The sequence below is a fragment of the Leuresthes tenuis genome, unplaced genomic scaffold (genome assembly GCF_036924035.1).
Source record: "Leuresthes tenuis unplaced genomic scaffold, fLeuTen1.0.hap1 SCAF_21, whole genome shotgun sequence".
Classification (NCBI taxonomy): domain Eukaryota; kingdom Metazoa; phylum Chordata; class Actinopteri; order Atheriniformes; family Atherinopsidae; genus Leuresthes; species Leuresthes tenuis.
In genome coordinates, this window is record NW_027325375.1 from 23310175 (window position 1) to 23338023 (window position 27849).

General features: G+C 40.9%; 1 protein-coding gene across 7 annotated transcripts in view; it reads right to left on the bottom strand.

Annotated features, from left to right (window-relative positions):
• auts2a (activator of transcription and developmental regulator AUTS2 a) overlaps nucleotides 1-27849 on the bottom strand; it is a 278438-nt gene that overhangs the window by 132683 nt on the left and 117906 nt on the right. For all 7 annotated transcript variants that reach the window (XM_072374256.1, XM_072374254.1, XM_072374257.1 and 4 more), the window contains one exon: nucleotides 23859-23960. In XM_072374256.1, coding sequence (XP_072230357.1) covers nucleotides 23859-23960 — 102 coding nt within the window. The remainder of the gene's footprint in view (nucleotides 1-23858; nucleotides 23961-27849) is intronic.

Here is a 27849-nt window from a genome sequence, read left to right on the forward strand (position 1 = left end):
CTCTAGGGCACACTGCTAACCAGAGACAGGAATTAGGATTCGCTCTGAACACTCACAACCAGAAATGGATGATACCAGGCAGAGAGATCAGTAGTGCAAGGAGCCCCTGGGAATACAGCAACTTGCAGAATAAGGCACTTTTTAATATATATTTAGCAATGCACCTGCTGTGTTTTAGCCAGATGAGGTGTTGAACAGAGGGTGTAGCTCTCCTTTGTCAAAGTCATTTGAAATGATGAAGAACCTTTGTGCTTCTATGGTCTGATGCTATCATGAAATGAATCGAAAGTCGGCGGTTTGACCCAGCTGCTGTGGTCTTTGAAATATGTGCTGGCTGTTCTACACTGAAAATGTACAGGCCCCATGTGGCATTAACAATAACTGCATTTTTTCGCCTTTCAAAGGAAGAAATTAGTATAATTATATGAGTTGAACAATAGCCTGGAAATAATTAATGGTTGTTGGGTCTCACTATTGAATAATCAAGGTATGTTGAGAAAAAAATGGAAAAGTGATTGTGATCCAGCCAGCTGAGAAAATAAGGTGTATTGTTGCCTTTAAGCTGCCTTTTTCTTTAACATGGTAAAAGGAAAAATGTAATAATCACTGGATAGACTCTTTCCAGTCAAGGCAAAAATGTGCTTTCTTGTTGTGAGCAAAGACGTTATGGAAGGAAAGCTGGAATATGGAATATATCCTCCAACCAGCGTCTGCTCGCTAAATTTATAATATGAAGCTTTGCTTAATCGGAAACACCACAAACAGATTTATATTCCAGTGAGCCAACTTTGCTTCTCTATAAGTGTGACTCACTCATTACACTAAATTTGAAGTCAGCAGTACATAACATAAGTTATGGGGGGGGGGGGGTTAAAACAAGTGTGCATACCTGCACTGTGAACATTAATTTGTAAAGGAAACAATTAAAGGTCCAATGTGTGGGATCTAGTGACATCTAGTGATTCAAACTGTAAAATGCAACCAATTGACCCTCAAAGAATGGTCGCTGCCAAAAATGTAAAAGGCCCCCTCTGTGTTTGTTTTACTCTTTCTGGACTACTGTAACATGGTTGATATTAATTGCTTGCTCAATTTCTAATCAAATGTGACTCCTATTTTTTTTGGTTTTTTTTCTCCACATGATGCTATTCATATAAAAACATAGCAATGAATTTCAAATTCAATTTCTGCCAATAGACCGTTTTTAATATTTCACAAGAAAATTTAATAGATTCAAAACGTTTAAGAGGTAAAAAAAGTGACATCAGCATTATCACATCGGTGGTTCACTGTAGAATAATGTTGATCACACACACTTTGCATTATGCACTTTGTTGTTGTAACAGTGTAATAGAAGATGTATAGGTGAAAAAATGGCAATAGATGACATCTTTAAATGCAAGTGTGTTATTGTCACCTGATAACAATGATATGATATTGTAAACACTCAATTCAGTGAATGTTATATGGAGACACTGAAAGGAGGCTTTACAAAGGGCTATAACTCTGTTGCTGCCTAGCCTGGGTGCATTCAGTGCCTGATCTCTAGAGCGACTTTAGTGGCAACTAAATAAATAATTAAAAAGACAAATAAAGCGAGAGGCAAATCAGTGTGAGGGTGAGAGCCTCGGAGGAGAGATCTGCTCAGATTCTCATCTTTGAATGTTGCAAATTAAATTCCCTCGTCAAGACTCTAATCATTCACAGCAGATGGGGGCTTACGCTCTGTTTTAGATCTGCGGGAATTCTAATGGTTATTGTTTCTGTTTAAATAGGGAGATTATTGCATTTTAATAAGTCCTCCTTGGGACTTGCTGAAACAATGGAGTGCTGTGAATTACTGTAGATAGCTGTTACTGCATGCAGAGGGAGAAATCAAGTTACTAAGTGTGACAAGTTGCTCTTCCTCTCTCCACCCGCTTCCACCCACCCTTCCAGAGATGGCTGAGTGTGTATTTACCACCAAATTAAGAATGTGCCGTGGGAATAATATTTTTATCCGACAGAGGGGAAGGGGAAAGGAGCTTGGCTGTGGATTTTCATTAAAATGACACATCTGTTCAGCAATTTCAGCAAAGTAATTCTGCTGAAAGTTTTATCAGCTAATTTTAATTATTCACTCCACTGACTTGAATACAGGATTCATCATGTTGAATTAATACATTCAACTACCCCCCCACCCCTCCTTTTCGCTCCCAAATAGACGCAGAGAGGAGTAGAAGGGAGGTAGGCAATCAACAAATTGAATTGTCATGCACTGTGGATTAAATTGTGATTTGTTAATTACAAAAACTGCATGAACCTCTGCAACTTGAACAATCAGCAGGATGGATTAAATATTACAACCACTGGTAGGTGGCATCCATTAATTCACATACCAAGAAATATGGCATTCTGTCCCATATGCTTATAAATTTAGAATCTTTCATTTTTCAGCAATTATGATGTTTTAAATGACTGGTACAGAAAAGGATGTTTTTATGCATATTTTAAGCATGAACAGAAGTGCCATCTGAGAATACTGGCTTTGAGAGCCGTTACTCCACCACATAGAGCCAGCCGTGTTGATAATGGCAGAGGAGCACAAGAGAATCACAAAGCCCTCACTTGTCAAAGACCTCTTATTCAAGCAGAGTACATTCAAAAGACCCCCGCCACTCAAAGGCAACCCATTCAAGGCCCTCTAGCTCTGCAGTCAAGTTTCTGCAAGGGTACCGCTAAACTGCTGCTACTGGTTTTTTTTGCAGAAACACAAAGATCCACAGTACAGAAAAGGACCCCCCCCTTTTACTGTTTTATCTCCTCAGGTAACTTTCCTTTGCAACTTGTCCCTGGAGACTATCACCTTGCCCTGAAGCCCTGATGCACATCAGCACACAGAACAAATGAGACGCCAGAGCTGGGAGGCGGGCAGATTGCAAAGTGATACCTTTTCAGTATGGCATTGTGGCTATGTTCATCTCTTCCCCCTCCTTTCTGAATTGTGTGAAGTGTCCCTGAGGAGTCTTCTGAGGACTGAGAGGCCAGTGAGCTTTTCCTGGACAAAGGGATGGAAGCTAAGAACAACACAGTTGTATCAAATAATATCTTGGGGGAGAGAAGATATGAGGTTGGCTCTGCTTGCTTGACACCAAAAAGTGCCTGTCACCTAATCAATTAGCCTACTTCCTCCTTACCATAAGACCAGCCCAGTGGAGGCTTGGTACCAACATCCCATCTCTCATTGACAAGTATGTGAAAGATACTTTTGGCTTACAAATGATTTTAAATTTACTAATTTTGGCTGAAGTGAATTTAACTCATTGAAAGATACTACAAAGAAGCTCTGGCTGACAGAGTTTAGGTGAAATATTCTTGAGCTGATGACAAAAAAACTGAAAAAAAAAAAATACCCCAAATTGAGTGTCTCATTTGAGAGTATGGGAGCAGCATCGCATTGTGGCTGTGGATGCAAGAATGGCGAACTGAAAGTTTGACTGAAAGACGGGGAGTCTTTGATGGGTCTCCACTGTATTCTCTCCCTGCTACTAAATGACAAACAACAGAATGTTTCCGTTTCTCCGGAGGCCTGTACCGGTTATCAAATTTAATAAATAAAGAAAGTGAATCTGTCTACTCTTCATCTTGCCTGCTCTCCCAGGATTTGCTCGAGCTGGCAAATTACCATTTTCAGGCACAATATTCCCAAGGCGATGTGGTGCTTTTCTCCTCTTCCTGATGGAATCAGATGAGCACAGCCAGGGGACTCATTGTTATCCACTTGCAAGTCTCCAGGAAAGAGTAAGAAAGAAAAGAGGAAAAATGCGACAGCAGGTTCTGACAGCTTTGCACATGAGAATCAATGTCATGTGGGCACTGGAGGAGGAGGAGGAGGTTAAACTTGGACACATTTCTTGGACTAGTAAAAAATAATCTGTTCTATCATTTAAACTTCCAGTGGTGTGTTGCAAACGTTAAATATGATACGTGTGCGTGTGTGCATGTATATCTATATACCGTATTTTACGCACTATAAGGCTCACCTGATTATAAGCGCACCCTCAATTATGGGACATTTCTCAAGGACAACATCGATCGTTTTTACATTTATAAACTGCACATCGGTCTGCATCACCCATCTCAGACTGAAGAACAGGCACTCACTGGGACATGGGCAAAAGCATTACAATCTTCGCCCCATTCAGAGTGAATGGCTGGGATCCGCCTGACCCTGGATTCACATCGAACGCAAAGTAAGCGACGGAAGTGGCCAGTTGCCATTCTTTTCCAATGTACGAGAGCGAAGAGGCGCGGCAAAAGTGAACGTGGCGGTAAGAAGGGAGAGCGGTGAGTGATGCGGAGGGGGCTTAATGCCCCGATGAATGCTCGGCGCTCCCCGCGGTAAATTCAAAATGGTGGTATCCGTGACAGATTTTGGAATCCGGTGTACACATAAAGTGCACTGAATTATATGGCATACGGCCGTTTTTTGTGAAAATTCAAGGCTTTTAGGTGCGCCTTATGGTGCGGAAAAAAATCTATATAGATATAGTTATATACACACACATACGTTCACTTTCTTGAAATGTTCTTTCACTACTATAAATCACTTTCAAACATTCCCTCATGTATTAATGAACAACAGCAGTCACACACTGAGTGGATCAACTTACTGCATAGCTCATAAACACACACTTTCACTTTCTAAGCATAGATTTCAAATGACTCAGGGCAGTATATAATTTTGCTGTAGCAGCAGTAGGGACTGTCTTAAATGATAACTTGAACTCTTCCCAATGCTAAACAACAGAGTAGATTATGTTTATTCAACTTGATGATGTTAGAACTGAAAAGCAAAGGACAAAAGTAGACATTATGATATTACAGAGTTTTGGTCGTTTTGAAGCAAATAGTTGGCAGAAGTTGGGATCACTTATCAGGTCAGCCTGATCCCATGTGCCCATGTTCTACCCTGACATCTTTTCTTAATTCACCAAGTCCTTTCAGTCTAATCAGTGAAGCAGATGCAGAGAGATGATGTGCAATTGTCCTTTAGAAATGGGCACAGGCAAACTCATGTTGCATCAGACGGATATTTGGGGTTGTCTAAAACACTTGTGTGAAGTGCTTTTGAGTATTTAGTGTCTTATCCACAGTAGAAATAAGTCTGTGAGCTTTCACTTTGGAAAATAGAGTAGGATGAGCCAAGCTAACGACCGCTAGGAACAAGCCAACCATAAAAGCACATTTTCTCTATCTAAAACAATTCAAACCTCAAAAACCTCATAATGGTCGAGCCCATGCTATACTGTGAATTTGTAAGGGTCTGATTTGTTCTCTTGCGTCAGAAAGTTACACAAACTGGTTCCATGTTGCTGACAGTCTTGTTGAGAAAATGAAGTGACAAAGTAAATAACCATCTGATGCAGAAGTGATGCGGTGCGAATATCCACAATACAGGATTTGCTGCTCAAACTATGATAAAGTTTTTTGAGGACTGAGTTGCTTTAAATGGAAAAAATGAGCCTTTCTGAACGGCGATTAGCCTGACTCGCCCATCAGTAATCCTGCCTGGTTCTCCAATCTGAGACCACTGCTTACGAAAGATGCTCACTACTGAGGAGTACTTCATACAACCCCTCAAAAAACCTGGAATACCCTATATATGGGTTAAAGTACAGTACATGGAAAAATTAACATATCATTTTGGTTTGATTATACACATTGACTGTCACTGGCGAATGTGACTTGACAGTGTTAACAAGATGGAAATCATACTGAATTCTAACAATCATATAAATGCTTCATTAGACTCTCCCAACCAGGTAAGGAGTCCAAGTGTAAATGTTTAATGTAGGCTCAAGTAAAAACCTGGAGTTTCAAGCCAAAAACAATACTACCCAGAGGAGATAATCAGAGGTTGTTTTCCTAGACTTATAGTATGAAAACTAACTCCAGAACTACATGAGACATTCTTCCTATCACTTGTAATCTAATAGTAATAGAGTAAATCTGGTGAGACATCTGTTTGAAACAATCTTACATATTTTAGTTTCTGTGCCTTAAGATGAGATGACTTACTGAAATTTAACATAGTTGTCGAATAAATAAAAATACACAAAAGGAAATTCAGCACTAAAGTTTGTTACTGTTCGCAGTGGGGTGAAAAAGTAAAGTGGTGACGTGAAAGTAGTGGAATTTTAGCCATCACATCATGCTGTGAACATGACTACTTTATCTTTGCGCTTGGGGTCTTAATGGTTTCTGGTAATGTCTAGCAGCAGGATCCTATAGGCTTCACCTGGTGCACTGAAAATTGGGAAAGGAGGTTACTCAGTTGCGATCTAATCCAAGAGGATAATTGGGCACAGCCCCAATCCAATACAGTCCCCTAAACTGCATGTAATCCACTCAAGCAAACTGTCACACCAACAATGAACCCTCCCCCTCTACCCCCAGGGCTCGCCAAGGGTATCTCAGGAACACTTCAATAGCTTGTACCTGGGCTGCTACTGCTGGGCCCATTATCCACTAATCCACACCCAAGCGGAACGTTTAAGTAGTTCTAAAAGGATTGGAGGGAGCAGCAAAGCTTTCACTGGAGCCATGCAATTAAAGGGCAGAGAAATTATTGCACAATTTAGATCCAATTCTCCTCTGTGAGCAGGGCTGGATCAAAGAACAACCAGGTTAAAGATTTAATATGGACACGGTGAACAACAAACAAACTTATCACCAGCATACAAGGAGTAAACATAAAACATTGAGCCTCTAAATCAGATCAGGTAATCTGGCACTAGAATACAAGAATAGATACTGCTGGCAGTCCAGAGGGTGAAAACTGCTGTGATAAGCCTTATTAACCAGCCGGTTGATCAACAGGAAAAAAAGCCAATCCCTGTTACAAAGAAAACTGTCTAAAAATACAACTCAGGATTTCTCTTTAAAGATTATGAGACCAAAAAGAAGATGCGAAGTAGTTACACAGGTTTAATAACACAGCTGTAAATACTCCAATGTCTGACTGAGGAAAACCCAGAGCTGGTTCGGTGCCAGCGCCTAGTCTTGAACCAGTTCTTTGCCTTTTAACACCCTTAGGACCTGTTTTAAGAGTCAGCCATAGAACTGTTCCACAAACTATTTACTGGACTAGATCCAAGAGCTAGACAGTCTTAATTGACCAAGCAAATAAACCAGTTATAAAAGCCAAGAGCGCTTATAATTGCAGTATGTTGCCACTGGGATTTTGGATCACTTCTTTTCTAAGACAATCTCAACATCTTAGGGGTTGGAAGGCTTCACTCAGCTCTTAAGTTCCTTAAGTGATTCAAGCCTTGACTCTTATAGAGTCACTCTAAAGTGGGGATATAGCTTTCTGCTTCCCACCCCTTGGCCAATTGAGCTGTATTTTTCTGATAATTGTTGGAAAGTCTGAGGTAGCCCAAGGCCAAATTGTTCTGCAAACTCAATGTTTCATTTCAGAATGTCTTGATATAATTTACTGACAAGGTTAACGGGCCCATTGTCTAAAAACATTTATCTTCCAAACAATCAAGATTTCTCTCCCTTGTCCAGGTGAGCTTTTATGTCTAGCAGCTCTGCCCCTGGAAGCTAATTTAGTCTGTTGCCCGTCCTAACAACCCCCTCCAATTCTACCTGTCCCTGCTGCTGTCTTTATGCAGGGCTGCTAACACCCTCTCCTCGGCTCCCAATGGTCATTAGTGCTTTCTAGCTGAGTGCTGATTGTCAGAGGGTCCCTGTGTTGCTAGTTTTGGTGACATGGAGTCATTCTTGGGCAGGATTCATGGAGACTAGCATAGTTAGCACTGAAAGACTGTCTGTATCAGACTTGCCCGAATTAATCAGGCTGGCCTTGGTAGTTATGCTCGGATACCAACAAGGACAATTACAAAAGAAAACTGATAGAAAAAAATAAAAAAAATTAAAAAAAAGACTGACAGAAAACATCAACCAATCTGTAGAAAAAAAAAATACTTGGGCAGGACTGGACCTTTCAACTAATGTTTAGCAACATATAGTTGTTAATCAAGAAATAAAGATTTTTTTTTTTTACTGATAATATAGAACTGCTAATCTAAAACCTTGTCATCATGTGCAGCCAAAAGGTAATCAGTGTGATTTCATGTCTCATGACTGAGTATTTAGATGCTCTTGGCATATTAAAGAAACCACAGACATATCTAAGGCCAGGCATTGAGATGAAGAGATATTTTCCACAACACTAAAAATATATATACAACATGCGACTGTGGTGTTCAGCAGCCCTTTGTTGAAGCCACATAACAGTAACCCCCATATAAATGAAGAGCTTATCCACTCTGGAAATTGATAAGAGAAAATTCAGCAAAGACTGCCATCTTGAACAGTTGGCTTTAAAACAGACAGGAGAGAGAGTCTACCCACCTCCCTTCCACCCCACCAACCCACCCACCCGGAAGCTATAATATCCATCGTTGGCGGTTCACTTGACATTTACTCGCCCTGCTTCTCCTGTAGCATTCCCCTTCCAACTGCCAGGACTGCGACCACCGACGGGGGTGAACAGATAACAAACCTGTCAAGGCTACTTTTGGGGGGAGGTGGGGGGTCCTGAGGCTTACATGGTGAGGCGGGGGCGGGACCCAGGAGACCCATGTCGGGGAACTACTTTAGAAAGGGGCACAGCCACCGCATCCTGATTAGATCTCAGCACAGACATTTCAAATGGCTGGTCCCCTATTCACTCACCATTTCACCTATTCTTTACAAGGTACCCCCCTTCCCCCCCATCAAAGGAGCTGTCAGGGGCTCTTTCTTCAGCCTGGCAGACAGGTCAGGGGTGGAAGGTTGAGGTGGGGTGTGCCCTTTGAGGCAGGGACTGAAAGCACCTCGGATGGATTTATGGGGGCTGAGGGCTGTCTTTAAGGTGCTGATAACATTCACGGTGTTGTGTTCCCAAGAGGAGCACAAATGTCAACACTCTCCTGCTAAGGGCATATAATTCTATGAATAGAAAGGACAAAGAGGAAGAGAGAAGAAGCACACTTCTTTTGTCAGGCTGTATCGCACAGAATCATATATTATCTTTCAGCTCCTTGTCACTAAAAGCCTGTCCTTTTCTCTTGAAACTATTAATAAGAAAACAAGTATTTGCACTGAACAGATTGCCACCTTGTTTCAATGGCTGGGTATTTCACTGACATTATAATCTAATTACTCATCAATCCCCCACAAAACCAATTAGTCTAAATGGATTGCTCCTAATTGATCTCTTACAGATCCCTTGAAAAAAATGGGTAAGAAATTACTTGGTAACTGGCTTACTTAACCGTGAGATTCTATATTTATGCAACACCAGGTGTCTTAAACCTTACAGTGATAATACATTGCCTAAAATGTCACCGACCCAAAGCTTAAAAGGGTTGCAACAACACGAACTTGATGTTGGGAAAGGAGAAGCAAAGACACTTCCTGTCTATCATCAGCGACTCAGTGTAATTACTCACCCTTTTGTTCACTAATGCTATGAGAAGAACATGATGGACTGCAACTGTGAATAGCATCTTCTATCTTGGAGACTTGGCAAAATGTCCTTTATTTAGGGCAGAGTATATCAAGCATTTTGGGGGAACCAAGTGAAGCATGTCCGCTTGAAACTGGGCGGAATGGTGAGGTCCCATGATGGTGCTAAAAACTGCACATCAATTACCTGAAGCACTGAGGCCTGTCTGCTCCATCTACATCCGAGTCCTGTCTATATAAAGCCAAAGTGCCAGCTAGCTAAGCCGACATTGTCAAAGTGAGGACATTTTAGGCAGGAGGAAAAATATAATTTTCTATGCTTGGGCATTGCTTTCAGGGGTGTTATTGTATATTCAGAACGAGTACAGTTAGTTGGCTCTGATCTGCAGTAAACAGCCTTGCGAGGCTTAGCAAGCAGTCTGTGTTCGACTAAGCCATGTTTATTATCACGCACAATCCTCAGTCTCATCAATGCCTGGAGAAAGGCGTGGATGAATAAATGCATATTGTTTAGCTTAGGGTTAGCCACAGCTGAAGAAAAAAAAAAAGAATCTGAATCCAATAGCAGAATCTAATAGGATGAGAACAGGGGGGCAGACAGCTGCAGAATGGAGGACACAGGGAAAGGGAGGCGAAATAGAAATGAAAAGAAGAATCCAAGAAGACTGGCTGATTTTTTCACTCCTATTTTTCAAAACACTGTAAAGCTAACAGGGAGAGAAAATACAAAGGCCCGTGTTCTCATTTTCTGTCCGAGAGCCCCACCAGGACCACTGAAACTTGCTTGATTTCCCCAGTCCAATTATATCTCTGTGCTCAATCCTTCCAGAATAGCAACATCACACCAAGGGATGCTGTCTGCCTAAGCGCAGCGTGCCTAATGGAGTCCCAGAAGTTGACTCCATTTCATTGCTCCTAACTAATGGGCTGTGATATTTTCCCAAACTGACTGCAGCTCTGCCCCCTGGAAGCTAATCTAGTCTGTGCTTTGTCGGACCCATCCCAGCAACTAGCCAGCCCACTGCAGCCCATCCTAACAACCCCCTCCAATTCTACTCGCCCCTGCTGCTGTCTTTATGCAGGGCTGCCAACACCCTCTCCTCTGCTCCCAGTGGTCATTAGTGCTTTCTAGCTGAGTGCTGATTGTCAGAGGGCCCCTGTGTTGCTAGTTTTCCCTGTGCGGACAGCCTACTGCAGTGAATTTAAGGGGACTTTAATCTAACTGTGCTGACGAGAGGAGCAACAGCAAGGGACAGGTGGGAGGTGGAGGCCTGTGCGGTAGTCCTGGATGTACAATCGCAGCTGATGGCAGTCATTGTTTCAGAACTATCTATTGCCCTCCAATGGATACTTGTGCCCAGAACACAAGAATGAGAATAAATAGTCAAACATAAATTCACCACAACGGCTCCTTTTCCAGTCATATTGTGGGCACAGAACAGTACTCCAGATGGTTATGGGACACACCAGTGGTGCAATACAATCACGAGCATGGCAGAAGTATCAGGAATAAATATAAAGAGCTTTATATGTTTTGTTTTTTTTACTCTCAGCCAAATCTTCCATTTGATGATCAGATCTAAAAAAAAAAAAAAAAAAAAAAAAAAAAAAGGTCCAGAGTCCATATCTAACCATTTCTTATTGTACTGGTTACTCCTGCTGCATATTATCAATTAGTGTAAGAAAAGATGAGTTTTCTCACTTTCATTGTCAAGTCTAAAGTCTGCTCTATGGTATCTTATTAAAGTTGCTAACTAAAGTTGACATGAATCAGGAAAAAATAAATCCACATTTAATAAAAAAAAAACATATATTTAACTAAGGCCTTCCTTTTATCATTACAATCTTTAGCCAAACGCAACTCCATTTCAAAAGTGTAGGTAGAAATCAAAATTGTCTACTTCTATGGTACAAAAGGAGGTCAATTATTTCCATAATTACGTCTCCAAATGTCAAACACTGTTTTCCCCCTAAGTGACAAGAGAATTGGCGGTGGACTTCATTAGATGTGCAAAGTAGCTCTTAAACACTATAAATGTTTCAGTGTCTTTTATAATCAACTCACACAAAAAGCAATGACATTTTTCTCTCTCTTCTACTTTTTTGTTCGTGTAATTTGCAGAGCAGAATCACCATGGATAAGTGGCAAAACTATAATTATGCACATTATTCACCCTCCTCTGTGAAGCACTTAAACTGAAAAAACTAAGATGCCTAAATGCACTACAGCAGGTTGTCCTCATGCAAAGATAAGGTCAGGCTCCAGCAGGCACCACGAGCTAATGGCAGCGTGTGCTGCTCCTAACACATGCTCTGGCTCTTTCAGGGACACAGGGGAGTTAAGTGACATGCTCCCTACTGCTGATTATCGCACCTTCGCCAGGCTGCCAGGTCTCCCTGCCCTCTATGAATTGATCTCATTTGGCCAAGAGATAAGGCTGTAATTGGATGGGGCTTGGAATCAGATGGCCCTGCTTGGCTTGGCTAATTCCACTCTTCCTGGGCCGCAGCGGGCCTGGAGCCAAGGGGCAGACCAAGGTTAATCCCATCCAATCCTCTGTACTATGAGCCCCTGGACTGCACTTTGACCTCTTTGCTACTCAAACACAGCTGATGTGACTCCTTTTTGAAAAAGTAGGAGCCAAATCATCTAATTAGTTTACCAGAGATTTTACACCCACACGCTACAAACTGTTTACACACACAAACATACTACACATTGTATGAATGTATGTATGCACTTTCTATCAAAAATTCAATGTCAAACTAGTACACAGAAAATAATTGTTTTGGATCATCAACAATTGATACTTTTATGGAATCAAAGCTAAATAAACTATCATATATATATATATATTTATCATAAAATAAATAAATTAAAATATCAAAATAGAATTAATATATAAATGTCCTTTAATGCTTGCAGCTAAATATGACATCTTTTCTACGTCTGTGGTGGAGAGAGTGATTTGCATTGCAGGTTTATCACATCTATGACAACATAGAAAACTAATTTTTGTGTTAGTTTGACCAAAATATGACTTTTAAAGTCTATGTGAAGACAACAAACAAACAAAGTCTCTGCAGTGAATTTGGCTCTACGTACATGCACTATGATCTGCCACACAGAATGTTAGAGGCACCACGATGTCTTGAAGGTTTTCACATCCCATGCATATATACTGGGACAAGGACGGTGGTTATATGGCCCAGTCAACTTGTAACCACCACTGTGCTTAACAAACTGATAAAGAAGGCTGGCTCTGTGCTGGGGCCTGCTCTGGAGCCCGCTGTGGAGCCCCTGAAGCTGAGTATAAAAAGAAAAATGATGTAAATGTTGCTCAATATAATGGAGAAGATTACACACTGTTAAAACAACAGTGATCAAACAACAAAGTTCAGCCAGAGGCTTCTTCATCCCCGCTGACACAAAGAATGGTACAGGAGGTCATTCCTGCCAAAAGCAATCACTCTACATAATAACATCTCTTTTGCTGTTTTTCTGCAACTACAAGTAATGACTGATAAAAACTGTTAATTCAATTCAAACAAAAATAAAGTAATTTCTCCTCAACTGTTACCATTTGAATCAAATTTCATTAGTGGCAATTCACTTCACTGGAGCGGAATTCCTGCTCTTGAGGGCATGGAACTGCAATATGTTGTGGCAGGATTGACTGAAATGAATATGCAAAGCAAAGTGGAGCAAATTTGTGATTATGCCAAGCATTTTTCAACAAAAAGCTACAGCGCAATTTCACCCTCTCTTCACTGTGTGGCCACTGCTTTTATATCTAAGATGGCCAGCAGATTAATCTCCATTGCTCTTTTGTATTTACACATATTGTAGTCAGAGATGGGATTTGACTGTATGAAAAAAAACAAGCCTCAAAAGGATCAACATGGCTCATCAGGAATGAATGCAGCAGGGGAAGGCATGCCTCTTGGGAAATACTAATCTTCTTATTGCGTACATTTATTCAATTCCAGAGTCAATATCAACCATAATCAGAGCAGGCCATGTAACAAGCGCTTTATGTGTTGGCTGATACTGGATGACAGGAAGTAGACGTAATCACTTGGGAGTACATCACTGCTGACAGCATTGAAGCAAAGCTTTGCTCCTGCAAATTAATCATGAATTGTAATACACCTTATAAATAACTTCAATAGAGAGTAAAAGTATTTCGAAACACATTCATTGATCAGACATTAAAAGAAGTTGGCAGCTTTAGTTTATGAAAATAAGAGTAATCCATTTAAAAAAAAAAAAAAAGAGCCAAAAAACGAGCTTACACTCTGCTCCATTACGAAAGAAAAAACTGTTATAGTTTCTAAATAAGATAAACTTAAGAAGAAAGAGTCGATTATGGTACATTGTTCCCTATTGCAAACTAGACTGAAAAACACTGAAAGTCCAGACAAATAAAGAGAAACGCAATGCAACACAGAGACAAAAAGACTAACTTTAAAGCTGTCTTTTGCCAATCTTTGCACAAATCTACCATACTGGATTTATCATCATTGCAAAGAACAAATAATATTGTGTGGTGTGCCTCCATCCTGAGCACACCTCGGCAAGCTCAGAAACCAGGATTGAAATGAAAATTTCAATTCACAGCATTTATTGTAAAAAGACCAAATTTAAAAACAGTAGCATCAGTTGGATACATTTCAGTTTAAAACAGACCACATTTAAGGGAGGCTCTCTGTTGGAACTGGGACCCAACTGGAGATGAGTGTCTTTATAACACTTGTGTTGTAAAGACAACAGTACAATGGCCATCCTGTGGATTCCTGTGGCGTGACCTCTAGATTACAGATGGACGAGTGCACATTAAAACAATATCCTACAGACAAAAAAAAAATCATTTCTCATAGCCGTCTGTATTTACTGAAAGGCTGCTCGTCTCCCACTGGGGCAGAAACAAATGAAAATGTTATTTCTCCACTCATGAACTCCTACCTAGTCTAGTTTTTCACTACTGGCAATTTCATTTCTCTTCCAAATTTGACTTAAACCCACGGCTTGAGGGAAATAATGTCTCTGGAATAATCTTCTCCGACTTTAATTCCAGGGGCACCATTTCTCTCCCTCTTCTCGTATATATATCGATGTGTCTTTCTCTCTGTCTGTGTCTATCTACAGTATCTATTTATTCATTGTTGGCACTATTGCTTTTATGGTTTTAAGGGAAATTGCAATGGCTTCTGAAATAAAATGGTGTGACATACAATGCCTGACAGTAATCCTGTGAGCTGCACAGGCCATGGATAAGAGAACATGCCCCTCTCCAGCACAACGGAAAATAAGAATTGGCTCTGATACACCCAGTATAACAAAGTATAGTCTATCCAAAAAAACAAGGGCTCAAGGCGAATATGAAATATTAAAAAGTTCATGTGTTACATAATCATTCAGTTCATCATCTATTCTTTTAGTATTTCCCTTTTTTCTCACCATTTTCTTATGTATACAAGAAAAAAAAGGGAAAACAATAATAGCTTTAAAACAACACATTCTACACAACACATTCATTAACAGTAAAAAGCAACTTTGGTACTGCTCAGAATATATTTGTGCACTTCCTTTAACCAACCTTTGTTTACCTCCACAGACAAGACTGAAAACTTCTTTGAAATAAGGATTTTGAGCAGATCTTTATCTCAGTAATGTTAATTTTGCTGTCAGAGACATTGTGCATCTAAGCCCTTTTGTCCTTACAAGATTTAAACAGCTGAAAAGTCTGGGCATATAGGAAAGTGAAAAAGTATGAACCAAGAAGAACTCTGGTGGATGCATCCCTAGTTACAGAGAATGTTTTATTAAAAGGAGAAAAAAAACAAAAACATTTGTCTTTGAGATTAAATTTCTTGACCGCATCATCCAGGACTTGCTGCATCACTAACACAAACACTGTAGACCTGCAGCTGGTCTCCGCACCTTACGGTTCCATTTCAGCCAGGACATAGATATGACAGACTGCACCGAGTCTATGAACCAACTGGCTGTCCAAAACAGCATTACAGCATTCCCAGCCCTTCGTAACCTTTCGATAATCCAAAAAAAAAAAAAAAAAATTGACAACACACACACAAGTCTCCCACACGGCTCATATACCCTGCAGCTAAATACCGATACAAACAAACACAAGGAGGATTCATATACAGTATACAAAACACAAACATGCGGTCCATGGAGAGTTTTGCATTACCCCTTTGTTTAATTCTGTAGCCTGAATATTACGGGTTGAAGAATTAAACTATTTGGTTTGACTCAAGCAAGCATGCAACACAAGAAGCCAGGAGAAAGATGGTGAGATATTTTCCAATCATGTATTTGTTTAAATATGCAACAATGAGGAGTGTTGGCTCAGGGGAAGTGAGCTATATGTGGTCGGCATGTTTATGAGACAGAGATGGCTCTAGACTGCTGATGGATCTAATTGTATTTTTTTTTGTCTGTAATTTGGGCACAAGGACACCCCGACTAGGCTATTGTGATTAAAATAAACACCCTTCTTTGGCTTCTGTTTGGAGGGCAAAAAGGTGTGTGTAGTGCTGTTTGTGTGCCTTTGCATATTTGTGCTTACATGCTTGTTGACTAGTGTGTATTCATAAAGAGGAAGTCAGTCAATGAAGACCTATCACAAAAGAAAGAACCACTTCCCCATCTCCTCCATGCAGCCCATTTCCACATTGCTCTTATTGCTATGGCAACCAGCACTCTCTCCTTGGGCTCTGCTTGCATCCAATCAGAGTGAGACCTTTGTAGAGATTCCTCCGGGCTCCACTTATTCAACTTATCCCACCGGAACAGCCTCCACGCTGAAACGGCTGGAACAAAGAGAGGAGAGACTCCCTCACCAGAACATGGTATGACATTAAAAATTGGGGCTTCAGCTTCGGGTTACAGGGAACGCAGAAGTACCATGCAGCAAAGAGTGGGATGCAAGGCAAAAGCAAAAACAAGGTGGCAGCGCATAGCCAATTTCAGTGGAAATTATGTGGAATAGGATTTGTTATTGGAAGCCTCAGAGCTTGGATACTTGGCAAGTATCACATAGCTCTGGCACTGGTTTAAGCTTGAGAAGTCAAAATGGATTCCGGCTGAGCCTATTTATGTCATTCCTGAAAACATATGGATAGGATTCAGACGTTCAATACTTTCAACCTTCAACAATGACATTCAACACCACTTCTTCAGTCCATTAATCTTCCATGAGAATAGATTTCTCATCTACAGCAGTGAAAGGCTGCATTCAGTCAGGACCAGACAACTGTTTTAACACTAACATCAATGTGTATCAGTTTCAACAATTAAAAACCCTTACTTTGCTGGGTATGCTGTAAAATAAAGACAAAGGTCACAATGTTCCTTTGATCCCTCTTATTTAATTTATCTCTCAAAGCTTCTACTGTAGGTGTGGTAAATAATTACCAGATGAAGTAGAGTCATGCATTCCCAGCCTGAGGACTTCTTAGAGGTCAATTCACACACTCCCAATTTGCTTCTCTTATTCTAATTATATCTCTGGAGAGCAGAAGCAGGGGAGTCTCAGTTAAACTCGGTCAATGCTGGCATAGTCTGGCGTGCCCCTGGCTCTTGCAGGGACAGATCATCCAGCGGGACCTCTCATAGGTCCCTGATGGACATTTGGTGGTTGGGGGCTGGCAGTGCAATGGAGGCAAAGCATAACTTTGCCTGACTACCATGTCACAAAGTGTCACTCTGTTCCTGACAACTCAGCTGAAGGCAGTGGGAGAGAAAATGGGAAAGAACAATAAAGAAGACAGAGAGTAAAGAGAGCTTGATTTGAAGTGCCAGAGGTGGTAATAAGCATGTCTGGCCACTTCCTGGGAGAGAGCCTATTCATCAGGCTGATGTAGGTGTAGGCAAGTCAAGTGATCTTATGTCTGGATCCTTTGGTAAGCTGGCTCAACAGTTGAGGAACCTAATATAATGAATAAGAAAAAATAAAGAGAACAACTCTTATTGCATGAACTTGCCTCGAGCTCACAGAAACAGAGATAGTGAAGAAGTCAGCACTAAAATTCTACCATCTGTTCCAGGTGCTCTTTGTGAATTAATGAAGAAACCCAGATGGCATAAATGAAACCGTAAGTCATCCTGCTTGTTTTGATTTGAAAGATTTCTGATTTGATCGTAAATGTAAAAGACAGAGATTTTAGAGGTAAAACTGACTTACTTCTCATTCCACAAGTCTGGACTTCTAAGCAGTTAATTGTTCAAAGTAATTAATCAAAAGGTGGCGATATTCAAGTGACTCATCATTTTACTAAAGAAGGATTTGGGACTTTATAGAAGATTAGTCATTTTACTGACTAAGCTTCTATCCCTTCTATGTGAGTTTAATATGTGACTGTGCAAGTGTCAACATCACACCAGTTACAATACCAAGTCTGTATTCATATGGTCTTTATTCCGAGAGACCGTAAGTAATACCCGCACTACATCTGCCACTCATTTCAGAGTTACTATGAAGCCTCAGAGAGCCCGGGATAATGAGCTAATTATAGGTACAACAGTCCTACTTCCATATCTAAATGCTTGTCTCTAATAAAAAACATTTCAAATTATTGAGAGGCAGGGAGAGAAGGACAGATAATTGATGCAAGCAATTACAAGTTCTGTGTCAGAGCAAATTGGCCAGCATATCTGGACATGTAAGGGGACTGTGACCTCATTTGCATCAGAGTGGCAGGATATAACTGGAGAATGTACTGAGAAGGTGGGATGGACATAGTGAGATGCAGACTAGTTCTGGTCACATTACGTAAGCAGTTCACTTGGACAGCGAGATTCAGATCAGACAAGAAGCTTATGGAAAAGTCTGTGCTCCAAGGTCAAGGATAAAACATTATGTAAAGATCGGGTACATACCGGCAAATCTAATCATAACAGAGAAATTCACAAAAACAAGTATACTTTATGACATTAATCGGTTTCCAAAAGCAGTAATTTGAGAATTGGAAATGATTTCACCACATGCACACAGGATTCTGAAGAGGCCGTCATGTTTTCATCAGAGAGCCAGTAATAACTGAGTTCAGTTTTACTAGCCATAAGAGAGACTTTAGCTATGTTTGGGCTGTGACCACTTCAAAAGCTCGGGAAGACTGTGTGCGCTTGACTTTTAACAATATCACTTCCAGATGTTTCATTACAAAACAGCTTTCAAAAGGCAAAAAAAACTCTCCTTGTCTGAGAGGATCCAGGACATACAAGTATGGAACCCATAATTTTTACCAATGTCATAAGAGTTGGAAAAACGGCTCACAAAACTGCCTGAACTCACTCCAGTAAAGCTTGGTAACAGTGCTGTTATACTTCTAACCAGCCCAGAATGTAAATCATTACCATATCCTACGGTAGGGTATTCCACACCATACAATGTATAAATGTTTTCAAAAAGCCTTGCCTCTGTTCCAATATGACAAGTAGAATCTATTGTATTCAGAAGAACAGCTAAAGCAGAATATATGAGTGAATTCATTATCTTCTGCCTCTCATCACGCTGGCTAACACTGACTGGCGGGCTCTGACCCAGTACTGCGAATATTCTCTCTATTGCACCCGCCTCTCATCAAGAGCCTTGGGTGGAAAAAAAGGAGTAACATGCTGTTTACTCGCAATCCCAGGCCCGTAATTGGCAATTTATTTGATAGGCAGCCGGGTAATGATGGCATTTCACCCCTTGCCGCAGAGACTAAACGGGAGTGATTCATCCCGAGCTCCATGCCCTCCCTGATCCAGCAGAGTCCCTCTGCTCAGGACTGCTGGCTGCCTGAATGCCTGCCACCCCGACTGAAGGGGTGGGGTGAGGAGGAGGGGTGTGTGTGTGTGTGTGTGCGGAGGGGGGGGGGCATGTCGGCTTCAAACAAACCCAAAAGGGAACCCTGAGCTTCTAGCAAATGCAGCTAAGCCTGCCAATTTAACTGGGGTCTGAGGTTGAGGCAAACACAGCCGAGCTGATGTGCCATTTGTAGGCCTTAATGAGCTGGCAAGATGGAGTGAGGAGGGAAAGCGAGCTGGAGAGAGGAGGCTGCCAGGCCTGACCTCCTCTGGCCTCCATCTCCCTGCCAGCTAGTGCCAGGTCGGCAAACTCACTTCATCAGTTTCACTGGAGTGTAGGGAAAGGGAGAGCTGCAGCAAATACCATTAGCAAACCCTTGGTCTAATGAACAGACTGGGTCAAAGAAGGCTTCTCTGTCACACTGCTCTTTGGTACAAACGAGTGACTTTGATGTTTCCCCTTTGTTTTTGCACTGTACAGGAGCACTTCTGTGCAACTGACACATCCGAGGTATCCAACTGCAATGTGTGGCATTTCAACTCAAATAGCTTCAAATCTTCAGTAGAACAAGCAAAAGCTTGTAGCACAAACTGACAACACACTTTCAAAAAACCCCTCTGCATTAATCTTAATTCATCATTAACAATAAACAAAAACATATTACAATTGCACAACGAAGAAGAGAATCTCAATGTCAGGCAGACCATTTTTATTCTCTTTGAATTCTCACCATTTTCTCCTTGCTTCAGTCTAGAAAACAGAGTGCAGCTCGAATGCACCGGCTTGCACCGGCTTGCACCTCTTGCGATGTGTGAAGTGGGTTTTTACAGCATGGCTGGAGGGGACTTGTTCAGAAACCTGTGGGGACCTGGATATGAAGCCTCACACAGTGTGACCATCTAAAGTGACATGGGGTCTAAAAGTCTGTTTCCATGCTGGGCAGCTTTCAGCAGCTCTTCTGAAGACATGTTCAGTCTCCTGTGGGGTGTCTTGACCAGATGAAGTAGGGAAACCCAGCCTGCAGCTTTTTCTATTCTCCTGAGTGTACCAAGTGCAGAAATGCCAAGTCAGGTGGAAGTGATTATAGCATAAAGAGGGCAGCTGATTTCTGAGAACCAGCTAGAAGCGGGGAAAGTTGATGCTTTCCGCTAAGCAAAACCTGGTATTTTTCAAATGAACTAGGGATTAATTTTTTTAGTGTGCATAATACGCATGATCAGTGTAATCTATATGGAAGAAAGAAGCTGGTAAATTTGAGAAAACCAAACAAAGGATTCAGATATCCAAACACTGATTTGAAAACTATATGACGTGGAGGGTTCTTTAACAGGGTGAAGGTGAATTAGTACGATTTGAAAATCTTTCAACTTGAGTAAATAACTCTTACGATGGAGTGAGGACCGGTAGATTTATTTATGAATGACAATGATAACAACAATGATCTGATTAATAATTGAGGACAAACTTAACATAGTTGTCTGTGGGCTCCCAGAGGTCTGATGGTTACATCTGTCATGTATCAAGACAGATGTGAAAAAGCACATGCATGGAGAAAAGTGGGCAACTCTGCAGCATCAACAGGCAAGTTAGAATAATATGTATCCATTACTGGATCCATTATTGGTGATGGGTAGTAGGACCAATGTAACAATTGTAAATGTGTGGATGAATTCATATAGGAGGGAATTAACACAGGCAAATTAGTTTTTCAGAAGGACAGATGTAGAAATGTAATAAAATGGTAAAGTGAAATAAAATCCTAAGTAATTTAACTCTACCCTCAGTTCTTTGCTCTAAAACATACATATTTACAAACTCATTATCTGGTACATACAACCAAATACCTTTTCTCACATTTAACCATCACAATAGTTATTAACGTGCCAAAATAAGGCTGTTCTGAATGAGCACTGATGCTCGGTCACCTCGATACCTGGGGGGGGGGCTGTCGGCTTCCTTACTGGTGAAGCCTAATTACACCAAAGGAACTTTCAGATAGCTGCAAAAGCATTTACTTAAGATGAACATTTGCTTTGGATTTGCTCTGATGGCATCATAGAAAGAGTTTTGAGCTATAATGGATACAAATGACTTTTTCATGTGTATCTCATTTACCGGTAGTTTTCTGGTTTGGTGATGACAGTGAACTTTTGTAGATTTAATCAATTAAACTGCCCTTTGTCCTTTAAAATGAACGGATTTTATTGTTCCCAACTGAAGCTGATCATTTCAACAGGCTCTTTCTTCAGTAGCCTGTGGTTTGTTTAATGGATCCATTCTGGTACATTAAAAACAAAAACTATGATGTTCAATGCAGATTAAAAGAAATGCGAGTTTCCTTTATTCAAATCTGATTATTAGCATTGAAGGTAAGTGTCCAAATTCCTTGATTAGTCATTACTGGAAAGAATTCTGATATAAGGGCAACAACATTCTTCATTCTGAAGTTTTGATTGAAGCTTTCTGCTTTTTACAACATTTTACGATTGTTCTGGATTTGGCAGAAAGGTGTTCATCAATGGCTGGAGCTTGGAAGCAGTTTTAAGTGACGTTACAACAAATGATGACAGCACGTAAACTGAATATTTCATTGCTTTATACGGCGGGTCTTAAGCATACTATTCACTCATAAGCGTCTTCAAAATCCATTGTTTAAGCATCATCTATGTTGGTATGCTGCTGCATCGCCAACATAGTGCAGTCTGACAGAAATCAGCAAGTATCATTTCAATTTTTGTTGTCAACATCAAATTACTTATTTCATTTCATGCCCAGTCAAGCATTGCAAAGCTACATGCAGAATCTGATTTGCTTCAGTTGTTCGGCAATGTCTTTCTCAAAGACTAGCTCGCCTCCCGACTGACAGCTTTAATTATGGCCAGATATCTGATCGCTTCGCTGTAGATTCTCCACACAAATCAAAGAGCAAGGGTGGGTGTCTGGCAACAAGGTCCCTCAAGCCTGCTCGCTTTACATCTTGGAATATGTCACAAGGTGAAAGGACATAGCCACTCTGTCTTTTGCCTGTTAATACTCTCCTTCAGCTTCACCAATGAGGACCTAGATGCCTTTGCTTCCGTTTCAATCATGTTGAACTTCCGGGAGAGAGAGAATGTGTGTGTGTGTGTGTGTGTGAGAGAGAGAGAGAGTTTATGCACAACTGTCTGCAGGGTACAAATAGTGCTTTTTACCAAAATATTGTAAAAGAGTGCACCTAGAATGCAGAAAATTTCAGACAAAGTGCTGGTTGAGATAGAATCTTAATGGTTTAAGACCAAAAATAATGGCAAGATTCCCATTAATATTGAACTCTAATCTGTGTGACATACAGTGCAAAGCAGCACACATTATGACTTATAAAAACTATGACTTATAAAACTGCAGTAGTAACATTAGTCCCGTTTCCATCATCGTTTCTTTATGCACAAAGTTTCTTCAAAATTGGATACATTTTGATCACTTAAGGCAAGTTTGTTAATGGAAACACTTTTTACTCATAAGTACACTGATAAACTTTAACATGACTGAGCATATGAGTGATCAGGTCTCATTGCTTATAGAGATCAACTATGGCCAGTAGTAGGTGGAATTAAGGAATAACTACATGTACCCAACTGAAAGAAGAACTGAAAGACATTTTTCTCTGTTATATGGCCATGGTGATTGGTTTTGTTTGTACCTTCTTCCTCAAAGTTTTGTTTCCAATTTGGAAACAAAAATCTTCACATAAATCTCTGTTGCTTCCTTCCGACATCACAATAGGTGCATTCCCACTGCAGGAACCTTTTGCAGTTCCTATAACCTTTTCAGGAACTAGGCCGTTTCTTTGCACATTTGGACATACAGCAACTATAACCATTTAAAGCTCCTTCTCCGAGGCAGGGTCTTTTCTGTGTTCCATAGGAACACATGACGTAGGTGTTTGGTGGTTGGTAGCTACGCTCCTTGTCTGGAATATTTACTCATACGACACGGACACAACCGACGCACGTTTAATAAGTTAAACTTACACAGTGTCTGCGGCACTCTGCTCTCCTCCTTTCCTTCATGAAACGAAGAAGTATCGCCTACTGCTCGATTCTTCGTCTCCTGACTCTCGCTGTCCAGCCTTGATCTTAGACGCCTGATGTGATCGTCCATGATTAATACTGCAGTCATGCAGACCATAAACACGGTGGCCTCCTCGCTCTCCATGTTGTTTTCTTCTCTCCTTACTTTTCATGGGTTTTGTTGTTGAGTGTGGCGCTACAGTAACACGTCAGTGTCGCAGACTGTTGCGTCACATCAGTCCCAACAAAGGTCCCCGACTTATGTGCGAATGCAAAATGAAACGGTTCCCCTGGGGAAGGAAAGTTCTTAGAACTAAATTTGAGATGGAAAGTTCTTAGAACTTCGTTCTTAGAACTTTCTGAATGCGCCTTATGTTCTTTCAAGCTGCTTTTCAAAAGTTTGCATCGACGCAACTTTAGAATTACATGGAAACATTGCTATTATTCAGTAGTTACAACTATAATGAGTCAGTTCGGTTGGTGTACTCACATCTGTCAGTCTGTCTTTGGAGCTGCTCCTGATGGAAGGCTTGGACTCTCCGCTAACACTTTCGCTGTCGCTGTCCTTGGAGTTGTTCTGCCCAGGTTTCAGCTACAAAACACAATACAAAAAAGATAGAGAATTAATATTGTAACATGAGCTAAACTGTTAGAACTGCAGTTTAGAGCTCTACATGGATAGCTCTTGCGAGGGAAGGCATCCCTTGCAAGTCAGCTCATGAATATGGGAGAACTGGCAGGAGCTGAAGTGCTGTCTCTGTAAATCTGTCATGTTTCTGAGCCTATTGAGTGGCCATCACTCTGCTTGCCAATGATAGACGCCATCTGATCTCGCAGTATGAGACTCCTCTCTGCCCACGGAATAGAGAACAGGGACGACCACCTCTCCAGAAACGTTCAAATGGAGCCACTATCCTTCCCAAGCAGACACCACATGCTGAGCCAGCAGGAGCTCAGCAAGTGTCATCCTCTAGACACTTTGTTCGAGATGCAGAAAAATGACAAGGATAAAAAGGAGGATCTGCCAATCGGTGAGCATCTGAGAACCTTCAGAAAGTAAAAGACTCTTGGGAGTGCAAGGCTCAGAAGGCGGATGTGGGGTTTGTAGTCCCAGTCCAAGATTGCGATTGATGTCCATGCTGCTTCTCTGAGACCAGGCAAATTCTGCAGGTTTAATTTCAAAGCACATGAAATGTTGGGTTTATGAGACAGTGCCGTAAACGACTGTTCTCCTACATAATAGGAAAAGCAGAGACAGTGCTGCACACACAGGACTTGGACGAGAGAATGATTGCACTCTCCAGCCCTCTCCTCCTTTGCTATTCTCTTCCTGCACAAGAGGAGAACGCTATAACCACAGAATGCGTTTTTTACCTTTCCTTTAGTGTTTTCGTTTCAGGCATTGGCCACCATTAATGTGATGAAAGGGCACAAGGCGGGGGAATACCAAAGGAACCCTTGAGTTGAGCAGATAATTAAAATGAAAATGTTCCCTTTTCTGCAGCCATTAGCGGTGTGAAAGGAATCCCATTCCTTGGGAGAATTGCATGATGAGTAGAAGGCTGGTGGACTCGCCAGAGTGTTGAACATGATAAGAGAGTCTCAGTACTGGGACTGCCTGATGGGCCTGTTTAACTGTGTGTGCACAAGTCTGAAAATGTTTGTGCGTGTGAGTTTGTGTCTATGTGGTCACAGTGCTGAGCTGAGACTGGGGTACATAAGAACCCAAAGTGTCCTGTTCACAGGCTCTTGCTAAGCAGTGCCCTCTGCTGTAATAGCACTAATTACCTCCAGCACATTTTATTCCCACAAAACCGGGGCACATATTCTCTATTTTCCTGTGAATGCCAGTTTCTCTGAGGGGAATTGATCCTTTTTTTTTTAAAAAAAACAGGAGAGAGAGAGAGAGAAAAGGGGAATAATAACTCATCCAGCCTGGCATGTGAACTGATCCTTGAAAAAACGCAAAGGATGCTGTTTATGCCCCAGTCTGGGGCTCCTTCATCAAAACATGTTGACCTATAATATTTATTAACCAACCAGTGTCCCTGTTGAAAACTCTGTGCAGCACACTCATGCATTTATGAATGTGCACACACACACAAAGAAAAGCAGACTTTCTTGAAAGCTGCTGCCGACTCCTCCATCAAATATTCGCAGCCCAAAGCCAAACTCATATATGGTGGGCTTATAAAGGATATAATCAGGCAAGTGTGGGGGAGATTTAGAGATTTGTCTTTTATTAATCAATGTGGAATCAAACTGGCTCTACTGTAGAGAAACCAGATAATCACACCATCTGTATCCCGATTTATCAGTGGGGAAGTACAGCATGAAATCAGAAATCTTGCATTTATCTAACTCTGTGTAATGTCTGAAGAACACATCTAATAAAGATATTTCAATAAAGGGTGGCTCATCTTTCAGGGCTATTACATAGCTCGGGACCTGATTACACAGCTATTTGAAAACGTATCCCTCAGCTTGTTCCCTTTAATTTCCCCCTGAGCTCCTTTAAATTACTTCAGAGAATTGTGCTTTTTTTTTCCCTTCCGCTCCCCCCTTTTTGAGGCTCAGTTGATGGATTCATTTCTTTTAATGGTGTGATTAACGGATGTCTTAAGCAAATGTGGGGAATGGTGGTGGTCAATGCGATCAAACAGTGAAGCTGCGATTTAATGACCTGCTGTCTGGTGGTAAATCTAAATGAGAAACCCATGTGTGTGGGTGCGGAGGCCGTCTCTGTGACCCGATCTGTGATCATTTGATCACTCCCACTTGTAACAGCGTGCAAGTCATTTTCTATATATTTTTTATGGGCCTTTAAACTTAGTTTCAGCTTTAAACCATCTGTAATGAACACCAGTGCACTTCACTGCGTTCAGCAGAGATCCAAGGTGGAGAGATGAGACATGGATGTGCAGATACTATGCAGGGGTAATAACATACTGACAGTAATTAAGGGATGGGTTGAGGTGCAGCGACACATGTATCTATACGACTTGCTGTATATACTGACTGAGTAAAGACTAGCCAAGAAGGAAGATAAACAGATGGTTGTAATATTCCGGAGGTGAATTTCACAACAATTAAAGACACAGCAAGACATTTGCATCGAATGAAACATCTAAACTACTACTAAGTGCATCTGCCATTAATTTCAACACAGTGAGGTCTTCTTTTCCCTCAGTCTGTTCTGTGTTAGGGAATAACTTTTTTTCCTGTCTCTTTTACTGATGGGAATTTACTGAAGTAGAGAATAAACAACTGTTTTCACTCAACAGTCACTGTGACGCTTTGTAGGAGAGCAGCAAAATCTCAGCATGGATCAGCCCACAGTTATGACACATCATTTCACATTTGTTAAACATGATTTTTAAAAGGAAGGACCAAAAAATCTACACACACACAAGTTGCAAGCACATATTCACCACCTTTGATCTCCATAGTTCAGTGGTTTGATGAGATGACCACTGACATTAGTTTTACTTGCACACATATTTAACTGAACATCTGATGTAATAAATTCACAGCAGTGTGTCAGAGCGTTACTACTGTTGTTGTAGAAGAACTATCACCAATCATCTTATTTCCAAAACCATGCTTCTTCCTAATATGCACTAAAAGTCTGTAACACAGCGTGTTTTTCCAGGCACGATTAACACTGAAGAGTAAAAAGACAAAAATATGACAGTTTTGTCAATAAAATACAGTATATGTATACACAACAAGCTGGTAAATAGAAATAATCTGGCTTAGAGTCATCACGTCTCCTACCATTTATGTGATAAATATGTTAACAGTAAGACAACTTAACTCTTAATGACTTCTTGAAACCAGTGATATATATGAATTGTGAGTGGCTTCTGCTATAAAGCTCTCCTTTGATGTGGTTTTTTGAATAATGTAAGAAGACTGCCACTGCTTGACTTGCACGGACAGAAAAGGGGTTATTGTAACATACACTACTGTACGTCCACACACACATTCTTGAATCTGGTTTGTCTCAATGTACATGAAGAAGAGCTGGAGGAACTCGCAGATCAACAGGCTCATTGATGGTGGGCCTGTTGATCAGTCGTACTCTGAAGATAACATTATTATAGCAGCAACATGAGATACACATGGTGCTTTTGAATGGCGTGCGTGCGTGCTTTACAAATACACATACATTTCTGCACAATGACTACGTAAAAACAAAAAAACAAACAAAAAAAAGGAAGATCAGTTAATGTTTTTCATTATGCCGTCAATAATGTAGTGAGAATGCAGTAGATGGCAATAATGTCAGACAAAAACTGTGAAGGTATATTCAAAGGACATATCTAACTTCACACAGTTACCTTGAACAGTACAGTAAAACAGCTATTACAGCATAGTCTTGAACATGTGGAGTCAATTATTTTCTCACTTACTGAAAAGTGCTCACCATTGCCATAGTGGAATTTTACAAGTGTATTGACCTATTCTCAAGGGCTGCA